The 12,407-nt window shown below is 46.1% G+C and overlaps 1 protein-coding gene across 1 annotated transcript in view; it reads left to right on the top strand.

The window, feature by feature from the left end:
- SMC5 (structural maintenance of chromosomes 5) overlaps window positions 1–12,407 on the top strand; it is a 96,855-nt gene that overhangs the window by 80,020 nt on the left and 4,428 nt on the right. The window contains exons 21-23 of the mRNA XM_065452067.1: window positions 3,718–3,813; window positions 6,036–6,236; window positions 8,930–9,136. Coding sequence (XP_065308139.1) covers window positions 3,718–3,813; window positions 6,036–6,236; window positions 8,930–9,136 — 504 coding nt within the window. The remainder of the gene's footprint in view (window positions 1–3,717; window positions 3,814–6,035; window positions 6,237–8,929; window positions 9,137–12,407) is intronic.

The raw sequence follows: 12,407 nt of genomic DNA, 5'->3' as shown, positions 1-12,407 counted from the left end.
TATAAACACATTTCATTATATTGAGATTAAAAATACAAGGTGTTTAGTCTACAAGAAGCACAGTTCATGCGAGTCCTTGAAACCCTTGAAAACCCTTGAATTTGAAAAGATCGTTTTCAAGGCCTTGAAAGTCCTGGAATTTTCGCAGATCCTTGAAAATCCTTGAATTTCCCAAATATTTATTTTTAATAAACTTCCAGTGATTGTATTTGAGAAAATTTCAACCCTCCTGAATTTCCACTGTGATTTTGTTAAAAATATGGTGCAAGTTTCCTACAAAGTCAAGTAAGCACGTGCCTAGCGGACGCTCGTGAACGTCCGGCCACAATGACACTGGCTTGCCCACCGTTTCCTCTCGCCCATTTCCTGTGCTACTTTCCAGTTGAGTAGAGAAGTGGCGGCCACTGTGTGTGCGGTTTGCACGGTCAGTGCCTCCACTGGCGTGTTCAAATGGGGACATTTTGTGCGTGTTTAGCGCTTGCGTGTGTGGTTGTATCGTCACGTTTTGTGCATGTGTAACACTTATGCATGCGTGTGCAATTCCATCGTGCCATTTTGTGTGCGTGTAGCGCTCATCTGTGTATGTGCGGTTGTATTGCGAGATTTACTGCACATGTGGCGCTTGGGTGTGCGTGTACAGCGGTATCATGACATTTTGTGCACCTGTAGCGTAGTGTGCGCCAGTAAACGTGTGTGCCAACAATGCCCGGAAAATGCAAATTTCAGCAGTCGTGGCTGAACAACGACAACTATTGAGAGTGGCTTGCACCGGACATGTCAAATCTGCACAAGGTAAAATGCAAAGTTTGCTGTAATTGTTTTGACATCACTGCCATGGATGGGAGTCGGCACTAAAAAGCCACCTAAGAAGTGCAAAGCATAGAGAGCACATGCAAGCCACCAGGAGTAGCTGCATGATAAGGCGCTTCCTGACTATCTCTGAATGTCAAGCGAATGAACGACAGCCAGGGCCATCGCAGTCGTCAAACTTTATGGATGCATGCAAGAAGCATGAACTTGTGATTGACGCAGAAATTTTTGTGGACATTGAAGGTTATAACATTGCACTATTCATATCATTCATCATCACAGGTGAATGGATCATTTCAGAGGATGTTTCCAGACATTGAGGTGGCACAATCTTTCACATGCGGGGAGCAGAAGTGCTCGTATATTGCGTGCCATGGTTTGACGCCATTCTTTCTTTCCTCTCTGTGGCGGGAGATAGAGAAAAGCGACTACTATGTTGTCTTGTTCAACGAATCTCTGAATGAGAATTGCCAGCAAAAGCAAACGGATGTTCATCTAAGGTACTGGGATGCATCACAGTCGGTCACCGTACGCTACTTCACATCTGTGTTTATGGGCCATGCCAAGGCTGAAGATCTGCAAGAAAAACTACTTGGTGCCTTAGAACCACTTCCGTTACATAAAATAGTGCAAGCATCAATGGACGGACCCGATGTGAATCCCAAGGCATTCAAAGGCCTGCAGGAGCACCTACAGAAGAACAATCAAGTGAGGTGCTTAGGCTTGGGCAGCTGTAGCTTGCACACTGTGCATAATGCCTACAAGGCAGGTCTTGCAGCATCCAAATGGAGCATGGACATTTTGCTCTCAAGTATGAGCAGGCTGTTTTTTGATGCACCTGCCCAGAGAGAAGACTTTGTAGCTGTCACCGGACCAACTCTGTTTCCTCTCAAGTTCTGTGCACATCGGCGGATTTAGAATGTCCCGGTGATAGAGCGGGTTCTGCTTCTCTGGCCTGATGTCAGAGTATGTGGAAGTGGCAAAAAGCAAGGAAGTGAACCTTCCCAAGTGTGCTTCTTTTCAGAATGTTTGTGACTTCCGCTGGGACCCACTAGGGGTTGCAAACATCAAGTTTGCACTTCCTATTGCGATGATCTTCCAGCCATTTTTGACACACTTTCAGACAGATAAGCCAGTTATGTTCTTTTTGGCAAAGGACCTTGAGAATATTGTCAGAAAACTGCTAACAAAGTTTCTCAAGTCTACTGTTCTTTGTTCATCAGTGGAAATCACTGGCCTCCTGAAGATTGACTTTGAAGATTTAAACAACCGTGTGCCACTCGAGAAGATAGATGTTCGTCACACAGCCGAGCAGCTTCTTAAAAGCCACATAGTAAGTGTGAAAGCCGCATTTGCATTTCACATGCAGTGCAAGCAGTTTCTTCTAAGCGTCACAATAAGGATCCTGGAGAAGAGCCCCATGTGATATCCCATTGCGAGAGGCCTCTCTTCACTAGACGCCAGGCAGATGTCATCAAAGCTGGATGGGTGTCTGGAAGGCTTAAAGAAAGTTTGGATGCACTCATTTCAGCAGAGAAAATCCATGAGCATTCAAGGGATACTATGCTTGCACAGTTAATTGAGCTGCTACAGGAGTGCAAATATGAGTTGCAGCTATTTGGAAGGGGCTCGTATACGTTTGACAAATTTTTCTATGAACTTTTAAAGGTTGGCTCAGCATATGTTGAGCTTTGGAGGGTTGGAAAACTGCTGCTTACAGTTAGTCATGGCCAAGAAAGTGTAGAGAGAGGATTCAGCATGAATCGTCAGGTTTCAGTAGAGAACATGAAAGAAGTGTCTCACATTTCACAGCGCATTATCTGTGATGCTGTACGTGTGGCAGGTGGCATTTTCAATGTGCCCATCACCAAGGAATTGAGAGCATCTGTGGCTTCTGCGAGGAACCAATACCATGCCTTTTTGGAAACGCAGAACAAGCAGGAGCGTGAAGGTGCGAAACAGAGGAAGAAATGCTGCATTGATAAAGAGATTGAAACTCTCAGAAGGAAGAAAAAGAAACTAGAAGCTGCTGTTGCAGAATTGACAGCTTCAGCAGACTCATATGCAAAAAAAGCAGAGGCAACCAGTGACCCGACTTGCATAATGAAGTTAAACAGCCTAAGGAAGACCGCCAAGAACAAGCAGTAGGAGACCTTGTACATTGGCGTAAAAATTCGGGAGAAGCAAAATGAGGCCACCTAAGGACTGAGGGAGTGTTTGTTGCTTGGTTGATCTGCTTCAGCAAATAAATGTTTGCATCCTCTAACTCGCTGAAAGTGGTCATGCGTGTAACTCTGACAAACAGTGATGAATATTGGTAAAAAAAATGAAAGTATCGCTGGAGCCATAGTTTTCTGAAGACAAGTTTCTTTGTTAAAATGTTGGCTGCAGCGATACTCCCATTTTTCAGCGAATTCTCATCATCTCGAGCCTCTGTCTACCCTTGAACATCTGTCTATTGAGATTTCTAACAGGGAATGTGGTCCTTGAAAATCCACACACAGGGCCTTGAAAGTCCTTGAAAACCCTTGAATTTTTGTCATATACACCAGCACAAACCCTGAAAAACTTATACCAAGAATTTTGTCTTATTGAAGTTCATTATAGGTAGGTTTGACTGCATTATAATAAATTATTTAGGGCACTCCGAGGCTTACAAATATACTTTCTTGGCTTTGGATTCTTTATATGTTCATTTAAAAAAGTATGAAAAGTCGCAAATATCATGTCGGTACTCCTTTAAGAAAAATAGAACGATGTGCATTCCAGTGCCCTCGGCAGACAGGAAAGCTAGCTTTCCAAATTTGACAGGATGTGGCGCTGCCTAATATAAGTTTCCTGCATAAGCACTGCATCCTGACAGTTGTTGCTCCCTGTTGTTGACAAGGAATCATAACGGTTTTGCAGGAATTCCAAACACTTCCATCCACGGCCGAGGAGATCGCCAAGAAGTTGCACGCAGAAGAAGTGAAGCTGAGCTGCATGCTTCCTGTGGATGTCTCAGTAAGTAATTATTTTAGTAATTATTGATTATGGTGGTATACTATTTTTATCTTTCCTATGTTGTTTATGGGCATGTATATAAGCACTCTACAACAACAAATTTCTTTCATACCACCATAGGAGGAACCTCATTGATAGAATTTCAATGACTACAGTTGCTACTGCTGCTTGGACCACTTATAAATTAGGTCAGCACTCTGTAATTAGTACAGCACTGTAACAAAAATGCAGCCCAAGCAATCATGCACACCCTACAGTTCGAGCAATCAAATTGTACGTGTTTCAGTATTCTTCCATCGGTAAGTGATTATTGTTTTGTTGCACACAGTTCAGCGAAGTAGGTCAAGGGCAATGTAGGTCAGAAAATCGACACCCAATATGGCCATGCGTACGTCTGCTATGTACGTCTGCAACAATGAATGCCCATCGCAAGGTGCGCCGGAGGCCCAAGTCGATGGTAAGAGAGCGCTGGCCACATGTGTATAGAAGAGCTGTCGGCTGCTTGAAAGGAAGCTTTTCTTTTTCTGCGCGCTGCCGATATACAGTAGTTGCGTGGCAGGAAGACCGCTGACCTCTGCCTCTATGTCCACAAGAAATCGTCTGGCAATCCTGTCGTGACGTAAAACAGGCGGCTTGTCGTACGGCAAGAGTCGCCGGCTGCCATCAGTGACTCAGGCATGTTTCCCTGCCAGCTGCAAGGGGAATGGCACTGGCACCGAATTTGTTGCTGTACCAGCAATGTGTGCTGCGATGAGGGCCAGAGCAAGAGCTGGACCAAGAAGGGAATGACCGTACTACAGTAATGGTCTCTGCAAGTTGGCAATCGTTTGCTCAAGGCAAGACTGCAAATCTTCGAGGTGTGACTGCAGAACGGTCGTCGTTGCCACAGTACCTCTTGCTGAAGAGTCAACGATGCGGTCAGCCAGCTCTGCAAGATTCTCGAGGGACATGTCTTCTGATGTGTTAGCCAAGCCAACCACAGTATTCTGCGGCGGGTGCTAAAGGAACAGTTCCTGCAGCAGCGGGCTGTTTGTGTCCAGCCTACAGTCACTGAGAGGCTACCACATACGACATAGACGTTCTGATGGTAGCCGAGCTCCTCTTCATTGAGAAGCTGCTGGAGGTGCCTGTGTACAGACACGCAGTTGTGTTGCAGCACCGTCGTGTTGAAGTGGTCATAGGGGATGGTGTCATGGGGTGCATTGACAACGTCTGCGGTCATTCGGCTGTCACAGTGAGGTTGACCTGTGCTTAACAAGTTTTCAGGGCACATAGATTCACTGTTTGCCTTGTCTGTACTTTCACCTATTTATAGCGACAGCATGACAGTGGATGAAATAGAGACTGACCAGGTTGCAGGCAAGTGAATTTGGATTTTGGAAGGCAATGTGTTGACAACTCTTTTCAAACCTCTAGGTAGTCCCCATCGAGTTCAAATTATCTGTCGGCAACTGTATGCAGTAACTTTCACAGGTTATAAGCACTTTTATTTTTGCTCCCACTTTGTAAGACTTGTAATTGGAGTCGGTGATTTCTTGTAGGCAAGGCCAAATTGCTTGTGTAAGAACATCTGTCATTGATGTCAGTGGTTTAACTATGGTTGAAGCTTCCTGTCAGACATTTTTGTCTTATTTTTGTCATCTGCTGGGCAGCAGATGTATCTTGTACCTAATAATTTTCATGGGCCAACCCCGAAGGCAGTGCATTCCGACACAGCATCTCAAAGCGATAACTGTCACGAGGGAAGAATGCGAGACACTGGCACGTGATGCACATGCCAGGTATTTAAGAGAGCAATTTAGGCATGAGAGAACCATGCATATGATCATCGCCTAATGGCTAGAGCATTTGGCTGCTGTGCTCGAAGACAACTTTAATCCCGCTGTCGTTCACGCATTTCTTTATATTATAGGTGGACTTCACTCACTGGAGATGTCTAATGGGAAACTTGAGGTGTGCATTGCGTATGCAAGCGTGCCACAGTGTGTATGATATCGCTAGTTTCCAAGCAATCCGAGGCACAGAAAAGGCACTTTGATAAAGCGAATAGCTTTCTGGAAGTGTGCAGCCATTTGGTTACATTGGTAATCATTGTTGATGGTTTATGCACAATCTCTCTCTGTCTGTCTCTCTCTCTCTTTTTTTCCCCATGTGCTCTACTGCTCTGCAGAGAAGGCTTATGTTTCATGCTCGCTGATCCTTGCCATGGAAAACCTGTGCAGGTTGAGCGAGAGTACCACCAGCGGAAGCGGGACATCAGCCAACTGGAGACGGACGTTGGCGAAAACGAGACTCAGCTGTCGCAACTGGAGGCTGAGATGGAGGACACTCGGGGTCGCTGGCTGCCAAACATTGAGCAACTGCTGCAGAGGATAAACATCGGCTTTGGCCGTTTCTTCCGTGCCCTGGGATGTGCAGGAGATGTGCGTACTGCCAATGTTGATGTTTTTTTTTAAATTTAAGTCATATCTCGATAATTAGAACTCGAACAGGCCCAAAAATTGGTTCGAATTAGAAGAATTTCAAATTACAGGTAGGAGTTGTTCTTTTGTACTCGTGAACCATAGCACAATACACGAACGGTGCAAGTCGTGAAATATTGCATAGCGCAAGCACACAGTGAGCGAAGACCACAAAACTGCCCACGCCGGCCAACGCCTACTTCCCGATAATGACAGAAAACTAAACTTCAGGTAGCAGGCTAAGCTGCACCAGGCCAGCGACTATGGCGCAGCCATAAATGAGTTGAGAGGCAGGGCGAGGGGAGTGCAGTGGCAAGGAGGGCAGGAGGCAAGCGAATTTGCTTTCCCGCCAGCTTGATGGATGGCACTAATTAACTCAGTCCACCTAAGACTGGCACCGAAACGACGGAGTTGCTTCCTGATGCTTCCCTTTGCATGCTCACGTGCTTGTTCCTTCGTCTGCTGACAGATTGGCGCTGCGTTTACATTCTTCGTTCTGATGTTCTTAATGAGTCATGCCTTATGAAGATGACGAAGTCGTTGCCACTGACCATAATTGTGTTGGTGGACTCCCTTCTGTTGTGGCATCACTGCATGCAAAAGACAAGGACAATGAGGTACTGAGTGTCGCCTTTACATCCTTGTATTCAGGGTCCGCATTCGGGGACATCTCGGTTTAGACTCGTCACTGTAAAAAAAGTTGCAGCTTCACCTGAAAGGCGAAGCATCAGTTGTGATAGAAAATTAGTTGACAGCTATACGAAGCAAGGATAGTAGTTTTATCGGCTGTATAAACTTGTAAACTTAGGCATACTAACTAAATTAACAAGCATGGTGTCATGTGCGTACAAGAAAACATGAACACATCTCACTCATTGATAATGGAAACTCGCTGTCACAATGACCGTGGACACTCGCTGTCAAAATGCTGGCATGAGGAAATGCGCAAGCAGCGGCGAGCGAAGTGACATTCGGGCTGTGTATCGCTTCAGCGCTAAGTGAGCACCAAGCACACACAGCACGCACAAAGCTATGAGCTGCCAACTCACCTAGACTGTGCCCCCAATGCAGATTGCTCAAAAGATACAGCTGCACGATGACGTGCAGCCACCACATCACACTTGCAGCCAGGGTAAAACGCCGCCCCCTTCCTTCCCCTCCCCCACGGTGCCTCGCGCGACGGAAGACGGCGCGCTTCCTCCCCGCTTCGTCTCTTCCGTGCAGCTGAGATTGAGCCATGAGTGTCAGCTCCCCTCGCACACTTTCGCTCGCCCATACTGCGTAGGGCACGTGGCAATGGTGTTATCGCCCTTGGACGTTATTGGCCCTTTTCGTGGAGATCCCGTGGGTGCTGCTGTGTTTGATCATGTCATGACACGCCCATTGCTTGCCTAAACTGCCTCTACTTTTAAACTGGGTGTGTATGACGCATGTTCGGCTTAGCAAATCTGTTTCAGGAGATATCGTAGACGGTGACTGGGTGAACGACACGAAGGTTTGGCCACAGCTTCAGAGAACATGCAAAAGCGCTTTGGAAGCCAATTAAGTAATTTTATTTCATTGGAGCACAACACTGAGCAAGAAATCTGTGAACTAATTTTCTGCTGTGCTGGTGCTCCAGTCTCGATGAACTTGTTCAGGCTGCCTGATTATTCTGGCAATTTTGCAGCATTGGTCATGTTTCATTGCATTGTCCATGGTCGGCACCTATCAATGTGTTAATATTTGGCTGCCAGTGGTTGCGTTATTTTGCATAGCAGTTTTGAGCGCAGTTTGAGGTTTCAGTGAGTAGCTATAAACCGGCCTCGTGTAAAGCCAGCATCCAGTAAAAATTCAGAATAAAAATGTGTGGCCCTTACACAAGCAAGCGTGGTAGCTTTTCTGCAGCCAGTTTTGCTTTCATTTCTACAGGAGGTGTCTGTGTCGTGGTGTCACAACGTGGTAGGTGGTCATGGGGGAGCAAGACATTGCAACGTCTTTTGGCACTCACTCAGACTCTGTTCGTTGTCTGCTATGCTACTACATCTGGCTTCGCAATGAGTAGCAGCATGGGAGGTGACTGAGCGAGCCAGAGCGAGTGCCAAAATGTCGCAATGTCTTGCTCTCACAAGACCACCTGCTGCGTCATGCCACAAACACCTCCTGGGAAACGATACCAAAACTGACTTTAGAAAAGTTGCCAGCAATTTTTCTAAAGCTCTGAAGTCCTGGACCTTGTAACAGAAAATATGCCTAGTCAAAATTACTATGTCAGTCTTTATTTAGAGCTTGTGACTAAACTTAAGATCAAAGTGCACGGGACTTACAACACATTAGCAGAATAGTAACCACTAAGTGTCAATAGAGGCAAGAGGCCTGTCCACAGCATCTATCAGTTTGTGTTTCAGAACATGCATGTTCACACCAGCTTCACTAGATAGTGTGCCTCTCTGCTGCACAGTATAGCCTTCAAGCACTCCCTGTGTTTTGGCATTTCTGTTTATTGCTCAGCCTATATGCACTTTAGCTGTAAGTGTCCTTCCATAGTTCATGTATGTACAATTTGAGAAAAAGGGCCGCTCATAGGTTCTGCAGTGATACATCAATTAGCGCTTTGTGTGCAGACATTATTGCTTGTGGTTGAATGCCATAGGTGTCCCCTTCCTTGTGCACAGGTGTCCCTCTACCAGGGTGAGCAGGCACACCAGTATGATCAGTTTGGTGTCAACATCCGGGTGAAGTTCAGAGACCAGGAGGCCTTGGCTGAGCTGTCTGCAGCGCACCAGAGCGGCGGGGAGCGGTCAGTGGCCACAGTGCTCTACATGATGGCTCTCCAGGAGCTGACGAGCGTGCCCTTCCGCTGCGTTGATGAGATCAATCAGGTGTGCATGCATGAGCTTGTCCTTGCAGGTTTTAACACTGGTTGTTGCTTGCCGCAGTGACTCACTGGCTGTGGCATTTGGTTCTCGGCCACAGTGGGCACATATTGAATTGAGTGGAATACGAAATACGATTGAGTGGAATGCTCTTGCATTTAGATTTAGGTGCACATTAAAGAACACCAAGCGGCCAAAATTAATCTTGCTGCAATTAGCTGTATCTGAATTCATAAGTACAGTCAATGACCAATGGCCCTGAAACAGTGCTCTCGCACACTGACCTGCTGGCAGTCATAGCCACCACAGCGAACATAGCCATTGTGTTTGACCACATTGCTTTTGGTGTGTGGTATAGTGGCTGTTTTGTGTTGTCATGCGCTTTGCAATGCTAAGCCTAGCTGCTTCAGCATTCAGTACCAAACTTCCTGCTGTTATTCCGCAAAGATGTAACCAAGGGTGGAAAATGCTTTAGGACAACAAAGAATGCTCTTTCCTGTCCTAAAGCTCTTTTCCGCCCATGGTTGTGTGTTAACTTTGCAGAATAAGATGAACCAACTAGCCCAGCAACAAGTATTGATGCGTTATATTGCTGCTGTTAGGTGCTGTGTTCTTCATTGAAAATATTTGCCACTGTCACCAATGGCACTGACTTCAGTTTCACCATCCTCACCAATGGCATCAAAGTGCGGAAAACAAGGCAAACTGCATTGCATAACACCGGTTCTCAAAAGTCAGCTTTGCCACAATACAACAATGTTACGCAGTCTAGTTCAATGTACATGCAATGTATTGCGGTCAAGCTTACCAAAAGTGGACAGAGCCCACTGTGACAGGACATGCAGTCAAACCCACATGTATCAAACTCTCAAAAAAACAGGAATTAGTTTGATACATCATGTAATTCAATGTAGAACTTTTAGAGAACTGGACAACATTAAAGCACATACCATTTGTAACAGCACTTTATTGACAAAATGGTCTTAATTGTGGCTTAATATGCATACAAAATAGCCCCGAATTATTTTCTTTGTCTAGGAGCGCTCACATTTTTCGATGTTGTAGCTGTGGGAGGATGCACATAGAAGAGCTGAAACAGGGCGAGTGCCTCCATCACGTTGGAGTGAGCAGGCGCAGGAACGGAGTTGTTCTCACTTTTCCGTTCACTCATGTCCTGATTTACGACAGCAGAGATAAGATCTCATTCTGAAGCTCTTCCGTGATCAGGTACCTTTGTCCATGGACACTAATTTGTTGACCATTGACCTGTCAACAGTTTCTGGAAATGCTGATAACTTGCACTAAATTTCGTGGAAATCGCCATTGACTTTGGTGCACTCATTGGAAGACTTTTCACTGTCGTCACCAGAAATGTGGAAACTGGCGCAGTGATCATTTCCTTCTTACTGTCAACCTAGAATGCTGCAGTGACTATTTTCTTTTCTGACCAAGTTTTACTCATTCATTTCCAACTTCACGGTGAACAGCAGGTTCTGCCGCTTCGTGCCAGCCATCACCCAAAGATAAACTAACGGCTAGGTTTGAATGCGTGTACTGTAGCTATGATTGATTTATTGTAACATTCATATGTAAAGGACGTATGGGCCTTTAGGGTATGTGAATAAAAAGAATGAAATAGAAAAAACCACGAAACAGTAGAGTGAGTGTCTTTCCAGTGCTGCAGGGCAAACCAAGATCAGCTCTTCACGGGGGGCACCATGTGCTGACCGCAGCATGCTAGAGCCGCAGGCATTGCTGGGCTAAGCCACTCATTCTGAGGGGGTGTCGGCAGCTTACTTGCCTTTTCCAATTGCCAGATAACTTGAAAATTTTGCAGCCCCTTCCGTGTAATAAAAAGCCATCCGCGACAGCTTTGTTGTAAGGGTGTGCGAATCCCGAATACAGTCGCCGACCGTTTATTCAGACCTCACGGGGATTGCGGAAATGTCAGAATATACAGGTGTCTGAAAAAGCAGATTGCGAAAAAAAAAGAAATCCTTTATTTGCACGCACTTATTCGGGTTTGGCAGTAGGCTTGATGAAGCCATGAATGCTCCCTTGCATGCTGTTCCTTTTACATGCAATCAGATAAGCCTGAACCTCGGAGAGGGTCGTACGGTCACTGTAGGTGGCTGAAAGCACAGTCACTGCTTGTGCATGCTCCGCATGCGACGGCAACGTAGCACATGGTGCGTCATCTTCCGACTCGGAGTCATCGTCCAGCGGTGCAGCAGAAACTTGAAGAATGATCTCGCCGTCATTGAGTTCTGCACATGTCAGTACAGCAGTGTGAGCACCTGTGAAACTGTCAAATGAGATGGTGTCTGGAACCACTTCACAGGTCTCGGCAGAACACTTTCGGCGTCAGTAGGGTGCACATCAGAAGGCGACAAATCCTAGGCCTCCCGGCGCCCGCCTGCTGGCATTCCCCAGCGCAATCTGCAGCGGGCACTGTCGGTGCCATTAGACACTTGACGCAATGTTTCTGTATGCCGTGTTGCAACACCACAACCTCGACACAGCACACAAAGCAAACATCACCATGTGGTCACGCCGATACCAGTCGGACAAACGAAAAACGTGGCCTACTCACAGCATTGTGCACGAAGAAAGAAACAAATCAGCTGCTGGATTGTCTTGACATGGCTTACTGAGCTGAGACCGGAACTGCTGTAGCCACGAACCAGGCAGAAACGATGATGATGAGCGGGGATTTGTTGGAGCGCCACTTTGTGGGGCAGCAAGGTGGCTCCGTTCAAAACGAAAATGGCGTTCAGCTAGTCGAACCATGCACCGGTCAGAGTCGGTGCATGGTGCTCTCGATCGAGTTGGCTCAAGGAGTGTCCGAAAAATCAGACGAGAGGTTGCAAGGTGTCTGAACTTTCGGCAGTTGTTATACATCATAGTCTATGGGGAGAATGGCGGTGCCGCAAAGCAGACCGAATGATCGAGCATGTCCGAATTTTTTGAGTATGAAAAAGCAGTCAGCGACTGTGGTAGATTTCGAATTGAATGTCGGATCACATCGAGGAAAAAGTTGACCACACATCGAATCGAATATCTGAAAATTTTTCTCATATTTTTAATGCTTACAAATTCTGGGCAAGAAAAGGCGGTGCCGCACATGCTTGGGAGTCTCCCAGCATTGCATAACAAGAATGTAGCAAGCTATCAATATCATAGGTACATAGAAATCAAGGTATACAGTAAGGTCTACTCTTATTTTATAAAAGGAACAGCAAATTATTATGCCAGCACTGATTATAGCTGAAATATA

The sequence above is a fragment of the Dermacentor albipictus genome, chromosome 2, assembly GCF_038994185.2.
Source record: "Dermacentor albipictus isolate Rhodes 1998 colony chromosome 2, USDA_Dalb.pri_finalv2, whole genome shotgun sequence".
NCBI lineage: Eukaryota > Metazoa > Arthropoda > Arachnida > Ixodida > Ixodidae > Dermacentor > Dermacentor albipictus.
Note: the sequence above shows the minus strand (reverse complement) of the source record. Positions and strands in the feature narration are given on the sequence as shown.